Source organism: Sciurus carolinensis, chromosome 1 (genome assembly GCF_902686445.1).
Source record: "Sciurus carolinensis chromosome 1, mSciCar1.2, whole genome shotgun sequence".
Lineage (NCBI taxonomy): Eukaryota > Metazoa > Chordata > Mammalia > Rodentia > Sciuridae > Sciurus > Sciurus carolinensis.
This window is the reverse complement of record NC_062213.1, coordinates 10223907-10239029: the sequence shown is the minus strand read 5'-3', so window position 1 is coordinate 10239029 and position 15123 is coordinate 10223907. Positions and strand designations below refer to the sequence as shown.

Here is a 15123-nt window from a genome sequence, read left to right as displayed (position 1 = left end):
TTCAATGGGTTGAGGGACTACTGAGGCATATAATTACTGCACTACGGTAACACACCATATTCAGCTTTGTAAGAAACTGCCTTTCACAGAGGCTGTGCTGTCCCGTTCCCCCAGGATGGAGTTGAGTTCCGGCTGCTCCTCCTCGCCCTTGCCAACGTTTGCTGTTGTCTTCATTTTGGATTTTCACCATACCCATTCTGCTCTCTCATTCTGGTTTTAATTTGTAATTCCCTAATGAAATGATATTGAGCATCACTTCACATGCTGATTTGCCATCTGCACGTATTCTTTGGAGAGATGTCTGATTGGATATTTTGCATGTTTTTAATGAAGTTTTTTTTTTTCTCAATGAGGAATTTTAAGAGTTCTTTGCACATTTGATATAAGTCATATATCAGATACATGCTTGGCAAATATGTCTTACAGACAGCTACTTGTCTTTTAATTTTCTTAACAGCATCACTAAATTTCACAACTGCTCCTTCATCAATGAGAAAAATGGAGGAGCCTAATGACCATGTTTAATAGCATCACTTGAATCCTGACCCACGCGGCGAGTGCAAACTGTGAAAATCAACTAGCTCTTGCACAACTTTGTAAATCACTAAAACTCAGTAAATGGTACACTTTTGAAATGGTGTATTTTTGTGGCATATTTTTTATTTCTATTACAAAACAACTGGCAAAAAAGAAAATCAGTGGCCAGCAAGAGACAGCTGGAGTGTGAACTGAGAACTGACCAGGACATTCTGCTTCTTTCCGTCACCTGGGCCACTTCCCAGCCTCACACCTATAAAACCTGAGGCTGGGAGCAGTTCAGAACCCCAGTATCCCCAGTGATTAAATAGGCTAGTTTGCTGTCACAGGTGATAGATCAAGTGTCACAGTGTCTTTCCTGGGTAACCTAGTTTCCTGGACACAGCAGTCAATAAAAATAGAAGGAATGCTTATTATCATTACATCGTCAACATCTGAAAACTGAAGAGTAGTCCCTTACATGCCCCACCCCGACACACACATGTGCAAAGAAGCCTTGCTCAACAAACACATACACATCAAACGTTTTGCATTCAGGGAAGACACAAAACATAACCACCTTTAACTTTTGTCAGAGTTTTACTAAATGGAATACCCATGTTTTTGAAGACACACAATTTGGCCCCCAACATATTCACATCTATGAAATGATCCACAATAATTTGGTAGGACTCAAAAACCTAGTCTGCGTGCATGGCTTCCCTCAGTAAACTCACTGGGCACATTCCTGAGCTCCTCAGAGGTGCCAGGCTCTGAGCCTCCTCCTGCAGAGGGATGTAGGCGACACTGGGGAAATGTGTCAAGTACCAAGGTAAGTAGGAAAGAAAAGGACGAAATGACAAAAAGCATTTGGAATGAGAAGTGGAGTCTAAGAACCCATGAGGAGAGAGGAACACTCAGAGAGAAGGAACCTGGGGTGAAGTCTCTCAAGTCCACGCTCCAGTGGAGTCTAAATCTGACCCCCAGACGTAGCAGCCAGAGCAGAGACACAGGAGCGGTAGGCGCCTCTGCAGCATGCATTCCCCACCAGAGGAAAACAGAAATCCGCTCGGGAAGCAATGGCTGGCAGCTGGCCCAAGTGCAGTCTGAACCTTCTAGATTCCTCTTCCCCTTCTGGAGGGCAAGCAGTGTGTGCACTGTTTCTAGAAGCCTAACGATCACATGAGCTCAGTCCATCTGGAGGGCACGTGGCTGGACAGGGGTCTCACCAGCTTCTCTGTTTTCATAGGAAACTTGGACCAGGCAGCCAACTCTTTTCCTTCCACGCCGCCTTTTTCCTCTCATTGTAAACTCCCCACTTTCACCTTAAGAGTACATTAGAACTTGCATGTCTGGACGGAACTCCATCGTATTCAGGACCGTAACATGAGGGCAGACATCCCGATGTGGACATCGACATTCCTATGTTCACTGAAGTCCTTCTAGTCTTAGCAGAATTGCCAAAGAATGGGGAAATAATGGCCATTTGTCCAATACCTACCCTCAGCGCAGACCAAGGTTTTGGCCCATATCAGCACGTAGGCGAGCATGTGCCATGTTGCCGATGAGGAATCACATTCAGCTGGTGAAGTGAATGATTCAATGATCCTGAGCTAAAAGATGCTTCAGCCAGGATTCAAAGCCAGCGCTCAATCTACACCAGGGTCTGCTCCTGCCCTTGAAGCCGCACAGCACTGAGGGCTGGCGTCATGCCCATTTGTACCACAGGTGGCTGCCGCGGGCTGCACTGGGCTCTGGACTGTGCGGGGCAGAGGCTGTCTCATAGGAAACAGCCGAAAACCAAGTCTCCAGCCTCTTCAGACAGCTCAGCGCAGGCCCACCCTGCTTCAGGTGCATGATTCCACGTTCCCTTCATTCAGCTCTTTTCCTGAGAATAAATTCGACCTCTGATTCTAAGTGTGCAACACAGTCATGGTCCAACGGGGGAGGAGCAGAGCTCCAGGCTGCACCCATGATGAAACCTATTTCTTGCTGAAGGAAACCTTCCCTGTGTGACAACTTCGGCTGAACCCCAGCAGGACCCGTGTTCTCAAACAGTCCTGCAGGGCCGTGGATCACCCGCCTTCCCACAGCGCTCCTCAAGGACAGGACCACTGTGCTCCCCTCTGCGCTCCTGACTGCTAGCAAGGCCTGGGATCTACAAGGCCTGAAATCGGAGCTCCGTGGTCAATCAGCCGATCTCGAGTCTGGCGGGCAGATACCTGACGGTGTGTACAACGAAAGGACTTTCGGAGACCACTGAGCACATCAGCAGAGGACTCAAGGTGAGAGCCAGGTTTCCTGGGTCCGGGCCGCACCTTAAGAGACCCATCTAGAATGCCTACCCAGCACTCAGGGAAGGGCAGAAGTCAGAGCGTCGCAGTTTGCAACCAGGGTGCTGCCATCCTTCCAAAGGATGCACGAGAACAATCAGAATATCTACTTCAATCTTGTTTTGAAAATGCCACCATTTCTCAAGTTATAAATTATAAGATGCTTCATTCTTTGAAAGTGTCCGAAAGCCGTGCACAGTAACAGTGACAGTGACACAGGAGTCACCAGGTTTATTTGAAACCTCCTTCCTGTTTTCTCTGGTGACAATTCACACTATGTGAACACACCACAAGCTCAGTAGGGACAGCTTCTTACCTGGAAGGGGAGGGCAGGTGTGGCCGGGTTTCAGGGTGCTTCTGAGAGCTCTGATCTGGCACCCAGGGAGCTGAGGAAGGGCTGCTCTCAGGAGAAGAGTCTCTGGATCCACAATTTTCAAGTGCTTTTCATTTTTTCCCCCTGAATGATGATCCTACTTAATGAGGAATTACCGTGGATGTATTTTATCTCTGGACTCCCCCGAGAACCACCGTGACATGCCTGTGAACCCTGAGTCACGAGTCTGTGCTCACATAAGTACCCGGACAGCTGCTGTCACTTCCAGCACCGGTCACAGGCATCCTTCAAGCACACCTTCAGCACCTGTCATCGGGTTGTCTGAGGGGTTTCTCTGCCCCTGGGAGCCGCCCTGAGTCAGCCATGGATGGACAGAGCCAAGGATCAGCCAGGCTGTAGGACGCCTCACCTCGGGGACCCCCGGCACTGACCCGAGGCCCCTCCTGGCAGCCTGTGTGACGTTGCATCCTTCAGCCTACTCCTGCTTCTTTCCTCAGTTTTACTTACTTCATCATTCTCCTTGGGACCACCTCCTACACCACAGCTTCTCAACAGCAAGATCAGTTCTCGGGAGAGGGCATGGGGTGGGAAAAAGTCTCACTCTTTTTTGCAACTCAAGCCCAGAAACACACACAGGTCACAAAGGGACAGAGAGTACCTGTGACACTTAAGATTCACCAGTGGGGTGACTTAGGGAAAAGGTCTACACAGACTCCTGGATGTGGAGATCACGAAAATGTGTTAGAGGGGCCGGCACTGAGTCTGCCTTGGGGAGGGCTTCCGGGGGCCTGAACGAAGGTGCAGGCAGCACCGGGTCACAGCACTTCAGAGCCCCTCCTCACCCTGGGTGACCCTTTCAAGACCTGGAAGCCGAGGGATTAGGTCATTTTTCAGATGAGGAAACAAAGGCTCTTGAAGGCTTTAGAGACTATAAAGCAAATCAGTAGAGGACTCAAGGTGACAACTTGGGTTTCCTGGTACCCAAGCCAGTGCTCTCTGGGACCTCCACCACACCTTAGGAGAATTATCTAGAATGCTTACCTGAGGGCACAGAGCAATCACCCAGAAATGTCAGGGACTGTTATTAATGAAAATAAGTCAGGTCTCCATGAAGGAACAAATGGTTACTTTTTAAATAGCAATGAGTACTCAAAATTTTAAACAGTTTTGAGTGCTCAGACTCAGCTGCTCAGTGGAGACCAGAGACTACTGAATAGGATTTTTGGTATAGGACTCAATTGGGGGAGGAAGAGAGAAAAGAGCATCACAGCCCCAGGATTTCGGCAGGAAGAGAAATTCTCCCTGGCAAAAGGTCAATTGACAATGGAGCCATGTAAGATGTCGGATCAGTCAGACTACATCTGCACCTACTCTCTCTTCTGTTCATTCAAAGACAACCCACAGAACCAAGAAGAAAGTGTGGCCCTGAGCAATAACCTTCTTGCCCTTAAAAGAAAACATTATGAATAGCCCTTCGGAGACGAGTGGAATATTTCTTCAAGTAAAACTGTACTTTGAATGGGATTTGATTGATCCTAAGACAGTTGCAAACCCAAAGGAATGAGGTCTTAGATGAGATTGCTCCCCCCATGCATAGCTGCTAAAGGGCCACCAGGAGAGGCCAGCCTTGGAAGGAGACCTGGTCTATGTCCTTCCCTGGATGGTGGCAGGACCTTAGGCCAGTGTCCTGCTTTCTGCAGGCCCTTCCACCTCTGACGGCCTCTGAATTTTACAATCCACCGCTCAGTCCTCTCTCTATGCCAGGCCCATCAATTCCAAAGGCTCCTACTAAGTAACTGTCTCTGATTAGTCTGATGAGACTTGCTGATCATTAAGGTCTGTGAGTTTCGTTTTCTTGGACTAGAATCACCAGGAGGAGAAGCACCCAGAACTGATATATATGGAGCACAATGAAACGGAAGCTGGGATTTTAAGAAAGAGCTGGAGTGGAGAGATAAATAGCTTGATAGCACTAAGTGATTTTCCGTTGAGGACAGATGGCCATACTGGATGAGCACATCCTCTTAGCTCAGTATTTTCAAGTCTGCTTGGATAAGACTTCACCCCAACCCCAGGAAGACATCAAGGCAGAAATAAACCTAACCCCCTGAGCAAGCTGACCAAGAGCCTAGGAGGCAAAGACAGGGCAGCTTGAGGCCTACCCGCTCTTCCTGCAAGCGCTGGCTTCAGAGAGACAGAGGTGGTCAACTGTGGGAAGGCATCTGCTGGAACCATGACGTTACTAAACCTAAGAGGCAGGTGGCCCTGCTGCCCAGGACGTGACATCATTAACTAAAAAATGAGGACATTATTTATTATTAATATGCTGGTTATTTTAACACCCTGTTCCACTCTCAGAATTCAGATGATTTCACATGACTCTGGAATAAAGAGGGGAGAAGCAGGGAGGAAAGGGGAAACCAGCCCTGAGATCTTACCCAGGCGAAAGCCAGCTGTGTACGGGATGCTCCCAAGTCAACGGCATACAGATTTACTTGTTATCCATAAATTACATGCAAAAGGCATGTTCCTGAGTAGGAAGGTAACTTGTTCTCTGAAGAAATCTGTTCAAACTCCTCTATTCCTTTTGAGGATGAAAAGTCCCTCCCAACAAGTTCTGCAATTTGCATGGGGTTTGGTTTGCATCCCGTGATGCGTGGGTCTGGATGGGACCTCTCCAGAATCCAGGTGTTGAAACCGAATATCCACGTGATGGGATTACGAGGCGGGTCCTTACGTGTCGCTCCTGGCATAAGGGCTCCTCCCCTCCTGAAAGGAATTCTCTCTCATCAAGAGGCTGCCCATGTCCATCCTTTCACCTTCTTTCACGAAGGCACAGAATTCCTCCCCTCGGGAGCATACAGCTTTCATGCTGCCACCATGGAAGCAGAGACCAGAATTCCACAAACAAGGACCATGATCTTGGAATTCTATGCCTCCAGAACTGTGATAGATAAGTTTCTGCTCTCTATAAATTACTCATCTGTGGTGTTTTGTACAGAAGTATCAGCAGACTGAGGTATATGGCATCTACAAGACCGGGGGTGGCCCAAAAGTAACATATTGACTTCTACTGTGTATCTCCAAACCCTTCTTTCTCTATATTTTCTCAAAAGGTGATCGCCTTTGGAAAGTTGACACCCTGCAGACAAAGGTGTCAAATTAGCTGATTAATAGGTTCCTAATAAAATACGTGGTAGTGCACCCAAGTCCGCATGTGGCAGAAGAATAAGCCCAGCAGAGATGAGGCCCCACCAGAGCCCACCTGGGCTTTCCAGCTCTAGGAGAACGCCCTCCGAGCGCGGCCTCTGCAGCTTCAAAGCTCCCTCACATGCTGTCTCATGGGATTCGCTGCAAGACCCTTGGCAGACCGTGGGTAAGTGAGGTGTCCAAGCCACACAGTGAATGCGATGCTCCTGAAGGCTCGTCAGTCAGTTCTGACAGACCCGAGCTGCCTGGGGCCACCCCGAACCAGGTCCCCAGAGCACCGTGCTGAAAGCACCTACACTCAGGCCACACTCGAAGTCTAGCTTTGAAGCAAGACTTCCTTGCTTCTCTTGACCCTGTCTCAGTTGTTGAAAGATTAAACAGATCTTGATCACATTCTGCAAAACTTCAAGACCCAGACAAAAAAGAAAAAGAAAGCAGGACCTTGGCCTTCGGGAAAACTACAGGATCACTCTTGATTTACAAAACTTTGAAACATTTATGGAATTTTTTGAAATGATGGGCTATAGGTGTAGCTCAGTGGTAGAGTGTTTGCCTGGAATACATAAGGCCAAGGTTTGATCTCCAGCACTGCAATAAACAAACAAAGAAGCAAACTTGAAGGAGGGGTCTTTCAAATAATGCAAGTGATAATTTAGTATTGAATTGAAATGAATTTAGCATTCAGTTTACTGCATAGGAGATTACCCATCAATTGGCCAAACAGTAGATACCTTCATCATATCCCTCATTGCTTAAAACTCCCCTAAAGGAATCTCCACTGATAAAACACAGGAGATGAACAACGGCTTCTACCTTAGTCAGCTTTCTGTCACTATTACAAATACCTGAGATAATCAACTTATGAAGAAAAAAGGCTTATTTTGACTCACAATTTCGGAGGTCCCACCCCTGATCGATTGGCCTTGTTGCTTTATGACTGTGGCCAGGCAGTATCTCATGGTAGAAAAGAGGAAAAAAGAGGAAGAGATCATGACTCGCCATGGTCCACTTCAAAGATATGCCCTCAGTGACCTCAGACTTCCCACTAGACTCCACCTCCTAAAACAGCTCCACCTCAGGGAACATGGCTTCCATACATGAGCCTTCGTGACACTTAAGATTCAAACCATGGTGCCTTCCTTTTCTGCTTTCCTGGGTCCCTCACTGTTGCTCTTGCTAGACTATTTAGGTCTCCTTTCCAGGCTCTCTCTAGAGAGAAGAGCACAGCTGGTCTCCCTCAGCAGCCCAGCTCAAGCCTGGCACATCTCAGCCTGTGCAGCCTTGAACAGCCAAGCTGAGCTCACCATGCTGCACCTTCAGACATGTGTCCGTCACTACCTGGGCAAGGCCTGAGGCCGAGAGGGGCTTGGTGACATGGCCGATATACAGGACCCATGACTCTAAAAGAAAGCCTGTTCCCTCAATCAACAGTTCTCAGGCCTGGCTGCATCCTGGACGCACCTGAGAACACCACCTGTCCTGTCCTTCATCAGTACGCGTGAGTGCGTTGGGTGTGTTGGGTGTGTTAATGTCTGCTTTTCTTTATTTAAAAAAATACTTTAATCTCTTTAAAGTTAAAGAGTAATGATCTATTCTCTTCACCTGGATTCAGCGTTAATGTTTCTGCCGCTTTAATTATTTTATTTTAATTAGCCAAAATATTTCTGCTTCTTCCTCCTGCTCCTCTGGGTGTGCACCTTGTACGTACACATGCACAGGTGTTTACACTTTCCAAGCCACGTGAAAGTCGCCAACACGGCTACTCCTCAGCGTTAACCACTGCTCCATGCATCTCTTTACAAAGTAGAACCAAAAGAGAATTTTGAAAAAGAACATCCACCTACATCACCACAATATGATTATCACACTCGAGAAATTAAATTTTGATACAATAATGCTATCTGACGTGGAGCACACATTCAAATTTCTTAATGATTCCTAAAGTAATATCTTTTATCATTATTTATTGTTTTGATCCAGGAGCTGATCAAGGATTGACTATTGTCTCTAACTGAGGCAGCTCCTCATCTTCTTCCGTTGGTCAGTTGGCTGATGACACAGACCCTCTGGAAGAGCCCACGTCACATGTCTTGCAGGATGCCCCACCATGGCACTTGTGTGTACTTGTTTTGTGATTTGATTCAGATCTTTTTGGCATGCTGTAGCAGGTGTGTCCAGACAGCCACTGAGCCGTGCTAGGGAGAGGGCAGGTTAGTTGGTCTCCGAATACACAAGCTGAGTAACTTCAGTTCAAGTGGAGTTTGCCCGATTTCTTTCCCAAGGTCCCCTTCTGCCGAGGCAAAGCTGGAGAAGCCGTACCATCCGAGAGCAGTCTGCAGAGAAGCTAGTGTCTCTCCTGGGAACTTGTTGGAAACACAGCTGGGGAGCGTCTGACCCAGGAGAGTGGCATTTCAGCCCTCTCTGTTCCCTTCCACCCTGTACCTGACTCCTGCCGTGCTCCCAGCTCCAGGATGCTGGGAAGTCAGGAACCTTCTCAGAAGCCTCAGATTCCCTTGTAAAAGAGAGGCAGCCAGCACCCCGCCGGGCGAAAGCCCACTCCACAGACAGGGAGCCACAGTGGACATGTGGTCAGTCTCAGAATGGGGCGTCACTACTGCCTGGAGATCTGAGGCCAGGAGGCTGCTGATAGCAACCGCTCCCCGGCTTCTTCATTACTTCACAGTGGCTTGAAAATGTCCTGAAGAAGGCAGCCAGGGAGAAGGCCAGAAGTTCACCAAACGAAGAGAAAACTAAAATGAGATTCTTACAAAGGGGAGTGCATGGATGCAGGAAGATGGCAGAAAAATATCAAAAGGGAAAGTGAAAGAGGAAGTGATTGCTGTGTGCCTACCCAGGCGTGTCGGGGCGTCTATGTCCATCTTCTATCCCCTATGAAATTCCCATGCTGGGTCCATCAGCCAGGCCCTTCCATTCCAGGACAGCAGCTTAGTCCTTGCGTCTCACCATGCAGTCTTGCCTGCCAGATGTCCCTGAGCCAGTCCACCTCAGCACACAACCAGTGACTGTTTCTTGTGATCATTTCCTGTTTGTCAACAGGCGGGTGAGTGATCACACCCAGCTGGCTGCAAAGAGATGGTCAGGGCAGCAGGGTGCCTGTCCAGAGACCTGCCAGCGACAATGCCAAGATGCAGCCTGCACCTCTCCATTAACAGGCTAGGAAGGGGCGGTCCCCAGACAGCCAGGACCCACACAGTGTATATGACTTTAAGGAGAACCCTATTCAGAATCAACCAAGCAATGCTGAGTGCCTGGTTCTGTGCTAATGACATTCACATACACTCTTTTCTTTAAGCCTAGAAATCCTTCCCTGATTCCCTGATGCTAGGTACTTTATCACGCTCAGTTTCCAGGTCATCCTCACTGGGTTCCTGCAAAGTCACAGAGACTGAAAGTCCAGACGTGGACTCCAAGCACAGCACGTTTCCCTAACATCAGCATCTCTTCCAGCCACAGATGAGAAAGCAGGGCTGTTATCAGCCTCACCAGTTGAAGCACAGGCTCCCACAGGGCAAGACTCCCAAGGACTGTTCTCCTAATTAGAATCCTGTAATGCTGATTCTGGCTACTTGTTGCTGTTGTGATCATGGTAAAACTGTGACAGCAAAGTCTTGATTAGCCAGGGTCTTAAGAGAATTCCTTCCTGCAACCATGCAGCAAATGCTTACTGAGACGTACCATGGGCTCCATAGCCTTCTGGGAACTGAAAATGCTAAGCAGAACAGCACAGCCCCCACTCGGCAGTGGCTCTCTGAGGGGCAGACACGCAAACACAGTTGCCCAATGAGAACTGTGCAAAAGTCTACAGCCCACAGGGGAAGCCAAGCCGAGTCCAGTTTGTGGAGTCAGGGAAAGGCTTCCTGGAGGTGGTGGTGCTGGGGCTGGCCAAGGCGAAGGTGCATAGCCAGGGCATTCAAGGCAAAGGGAGCAGGGTGGGGGTATGACTAGTTTCCATGTCTTCTGTATATTTTGGAGAAAGAGGAAAAAAAACCTATAATCTCCTTTCATGAATCTGGTTCATTTGAAAAGAAAAAAAGTGTGTACTAGACTGTGAGACCATGGTCAGCCCAATTTCCTGGCCTCCTCCTACCATTAGCCATAGCCCAGAGTAGAATATGGATGCTTCCAGTATGAATGTCAATGCCTTGCAAAATCCTGAATCATCAATGAAAGGTTCAATTATGTCCACTTGACTGGACTCTGTCTGAAGCTGGAGGAGGGATATAGGATGTATCACTTACCAAGCATGCCACAACAGCAGGAGTTCAAAGGTGACCTGACCCGAGTTTCCTTGCACAACTCCCAATTTATTAGAATCCACAATTCCGGCACCTCCATGTCCCCACCGTGTGGTTCTCTGGATTCCAACCCGCCCTGCTTTGATTAGGAACTCCCATTTCCCACCATTTGCCTCTTTGTGCTAAGAAGAGGACACAGAACACGGCTAAGACCCCTGTGTTACCAGCAATACCGAGCAAAATACCCCAAATCTCCCCATTGTTGGCAGATGGTCAGAACTGGAATGGGGGCCCAGCCACAGAGCTGACTCACTGCCTTCCAGCGAGAGCTCCTGGAACATTAGCTGCGTGATCTTAGGTGATTTTATCTCTTGAGGTTTTCCTATCTTCATCTGCAAGATGGAAATGATAATTACTACTCATAGGATTCTGTGAGCTTTTGGGAAATAAGTGCATTTTCCTATATGAATGTGCGAGACTGGGCACTGTCTTAAATCTTCCTGAATCCTCTCTGGGAAACTAACTGAGACTACAGGTTTGGGCACTTTTAAACCTGCTTCTTGGTGAAAAACTAATTGTAAGATAGGATAAGATGGAGGCTGTGACACTAACTGGCCTTAGCTGTTCCTTCTGCAGACTGGACTGGGCATGGTTGGGGGCCCTGGCTAGGAAAGGTGGGAAAAGAAAGAAGTTTCAACAGGACCCAAGACTGGAAGCCAGCCTGTACGTACTGCACATGTGTGTAGAGGGACATGGGAATCTGTTATGTTTGTGTGAACTCCAATAATTTGTTTTGCTTTTTTTACACTATCACATGTCCCAGCATTCGCTTCACTTCAATTTAGCTAAAAAATGCTAGAGACAGGTGAATACATTTTTAATCCTTTTTTACCACCTAAAAAGAGCAAATGAAAGCCACAATTGCTAAGCCCTCTCTCCAGCCAGACCACTACCAACACCTGCAAACACATGTACACAGACATCAAAAGCTTAACCTCCCCAAATCCATGTTCCTGCAGGATCCCCCACTCCCTCTCCGCTGGTTCCTTAGTTTCCAGGGAGACACCCTTTCTGGCTTTGGTAACCTCTCTGCAGAAACCTGTTGCTATGTCTGAGGTCCTGTGTGGATGCCCCACCTGGTGGTCATATCAGGAAAAAACACTGCAACCAAGGAATATTGACAGGTAGAGTAACCAACTCCAAGGTTCCCTGAGCCCACACCCTGTAAGTCATGGGTCAGCTGAAGGAGATCAGAGGAAAGTCCACTGTTTAAGGCACAAGAAGGGACGGTGCCAAGATCATGGCCAATTCCCTGCCAAACCCTGATTGTCATACAGCTTCCTAAAAAGCTAAGTCAAGTCCATACAGCTTCCTAAAAAGCTAAGCTAAGTTCGTAGTTAGAAATGCCCTGCCAGCCCCAAAGTGTGTGTTCCCAGTCAGGATTCCCAGTCCTAGATGAAGAACCCCCAATGCCATCCTCTCCCCCTCCCCCAAATACAAGTGGATTTTCTCTAATAGGTGCCAGGTGCAGAGGGAGTTCCATCTCCCTTTTGCCCCTGTATTCACATTTACCTCCCGACTAGGAGGAAGATTCTAGGGGAAGAGTGTGTGTGAGAGTGCGTGTGTGTGGTGGGAGAACCAAAATCTCCACCAGACCTCTCACATCCCCAGTGCCCCGGAATAGCTAAAGCAGGAAAGGGGGCAGCAGCTGATGCTGAAGGGATATCAGAACCCAAATCATGGAAATGTTTCAGTCAAAATAATCCCCAGCACCAGCTCCCTCCGTTATGCTCCCTCCGTTTACACACACACACACACACACACACACACACGCACAGAGAGTCATCTCTTATTTCCATAAAGAAACCCAAAGACATGCATTTGGGTCAATCCAAGTCCCAAAGAGAGCAACACCAGATTATTTCCCATACCAGAATGGAGCCCTAAGAAGGGTAGCACACATCCAACACACACACACGTGCAACACACGCACACACGCGCACACACACACCACTGTGGGCAGTGTGCACCACTCCCATCCCCAACTCCAGGATGTGTCATCTGAACTCCGTGGCGTTCTCCCAAAAAAGGGATACACCCCAAGCAGAAACAGCGCTCACGAGAGGGCTGGTTTTACCCTGTTCAATCCCCAATGAATTAGGGGGGAAAATCACATAATTCCTTTGAGCTTCCAGATCAACAGCCCAGAAGGTGCTATGCATGGGCATCGGCGCGCGCACACGCCAGTCCTATCTCCAAATGAGCTGGGTAACCACGCTTGGTTCTTCTGAGCCCTGATGTTCAACACCGGGAAAGCGGCTCACAGACACACAGACATGCACACCAAACACGCACCGAGGGCAGGCGGGCCCCCACTCAACAGGAGAGCACCTCTAGTGTGCAAGCCCCAGAGACTTCCCCAGTTCCAGGCCCACCCGAACCCCAGCATGCGCCGCCGCCGAGGGGCGCCCGAGCGGCCGGGTACTCACACCAGCGCGTGGTAGAGCAGCGCCCAGCCCCGCGGTCTCTCGAGGGCGTCGTAGATCAAAGTTTGGATGCGCCGGTACTTGGCGTTGTTCCTCTTGACCGGGCGGCTCAGTGGGGTCTTGGCCAGGAGCCCGATGCCCTGCGGGGTCCTCCGCAGTCCCTCGTCGCGGCCGCCGCCCTCCAGCAGCAGGGTCCCATCTTTGTCAGCTCCGGCCCCGAGCGCCAAGGTGACTTGCTCCACGTCTCCGGGCACCAGCCCCACTTTCCGCTCCTCGTCGCCGGCCGCCGCCGCGTCCCCTCCGGCTGGGTTAGCGGCCCCGCCGCCTCCGCCGCCCCCGTCGCCGCCGCCGCCAGCCGCCCCCGCCGCCCTGCGCGCCTTGAGCCCCATCTGCCTCGCCCCCGCCGGCCGCTTCGCCTTCTCCGCTGCTGCTTGGGGAAGAAGGGGCGCTCGGGTTGCGTGGACGAGGCGGCGGCGGCGGCTGCAAGCCCGGGAACTCCAATGCCATGATCCGCGCGCCCCTCCCCACCCACCCCCCCAAAAGCAGGCAAAGGCAGGCCCCCCGGGGGGCACGGGAGGCCGGGTGGGGGGTCAGGAGGTCACATCCCGAGCGGGTCAGTCGCGGGACCCCAAGGGGCGCGGGCCGGGGGCTGCGGGGAGCCGGCGAGGGTGCGCGACGCTGGCGCGGAGGCGCTAGGGCGCGCGGCGGCGGGAGCCTGGCACCGGCGCTCCGGGGCGGCGGCGGCGGCGGCGGCACCCGGGCCGGCGAGCCCGAGACAGCATCGCAGTTTATTTACAAGCCCGGTGCCAGCCGCCCGCCCTCCCGCCCGCCTGCCACACGCGCCGCCGCCGCCGCCTCCTCCCTCCTCCGCGCTCCCACCCGCGCCCCTCCCCGCCTGCTCCAGCCCAGCCCCGCAGCAGCAGCAGCAGCAGCAGCAGCGGCAGAAAGCGCGCCGCGGGCCGAGCGCACGCCGCCGGCCTCCTTCCCTGCCTCGCTCCTACCTCCCTACCTCCCTCCCTCGCCGGGGTGGGGCCCCATTGTCCCGCCCCGTCGCGGCGGGAGCCCCAGCGGCGCCCCGCCCCATCACCGCCCCCCACCCCTGCGCGCCTAGGGGACCCGGGATCTCCTGGGCCCCCGCCCCGGATGATGCCAGGCCGTGCGCTCTACTGCCGGCCGCGGCGCCTGGCTCGCCGCGCTCCCGTGGGCGTTAGGGCTTCCCCGGGTCAGGGTGTGGAGAGAGAGAAGGGGCAAAGGAGCAGGGACTAGGAGTGGGGTCTCCCTGTTTGCGTTTGCCAGAGGTTGTAGCTGTACGTTTACTCCCCACCCTCCACTCCTTCTTCTTGTCTTAAGAGGTAAAATCCAAGTTGCTGAGTTGGTCAAGGCCAAGCGCACCACTGCTAATCCACCTGCTCTATAGCAGCAGCGCTGGTGGCTCCCTATTCCCGATGGCTCAGGGTTCATGGTGGATACTGCTCTAGTCTCCTCTCCCAGTCCTTAAATAGCACCGGCCCTGGTGGATGGGCTGGGGGCTGAAGAAATAGAACATGGGGAATTGGAACCCTGCTTTCTTCTTTGGCCTCTAACTTGTGCTGCAGGTGAATCAGTTCCTGGACCAGAATTCCAGCTCATCCAGTGAATCACTAACCCCACATGAATGAACTTGTCAGGCTATACAGCATGCTTCCTGTCTAGGGTTAGGAGGTCCCCGCTTTTAGCTTCAGGTCTAGGGACAGGTGGAAGATCGTATTGAAAAAGGAAACATGAACAGAGTATTTTCCAATATTGGTAAATTCTATGCAAAAACAAAACAGGAGTTCATACTCAAGTGAGCAGGAGACCTGCTTCAAACTGGATGGTCCTGGAAAGCCTCCTTGGGGTGACCACATTTTGAGGTGAGACCCAAAGGACAAAGGCGTTGCAACCATGTGCGGCGGAGGGGATGCATGTTTGGGTGTGTGGAGCGCAGAGGGCTGAGGACAATCAGCGCC

At 50.9% G+C, this 15123-nt stretch overlaps 1 protein-coding gene across 1 annotated transcript in view; it reads right to left on the bottom strand.

Annotated features, from left to right (window-relative positions):
- Positions 1-13524, bottom strand: part of Kcnq3 (potassium voltage-gated channel subfamily Q member 3) — a 295813-nt gene extending 282289 nt beyond the window's left edge. Inside the window, exon 1 of the mRNA XM_047526292.1 lies at positions 13139-13524. Within this exon, the coding sequence (XP_047382248.1) occupies positions 13139-13524 (386 nt within the window). The remainder of the gene's footprint in view (positions 1-13138) is intronic.
- Between the last annotated feature and the right edge of the window lie 1599 nt (positions 13525-15123).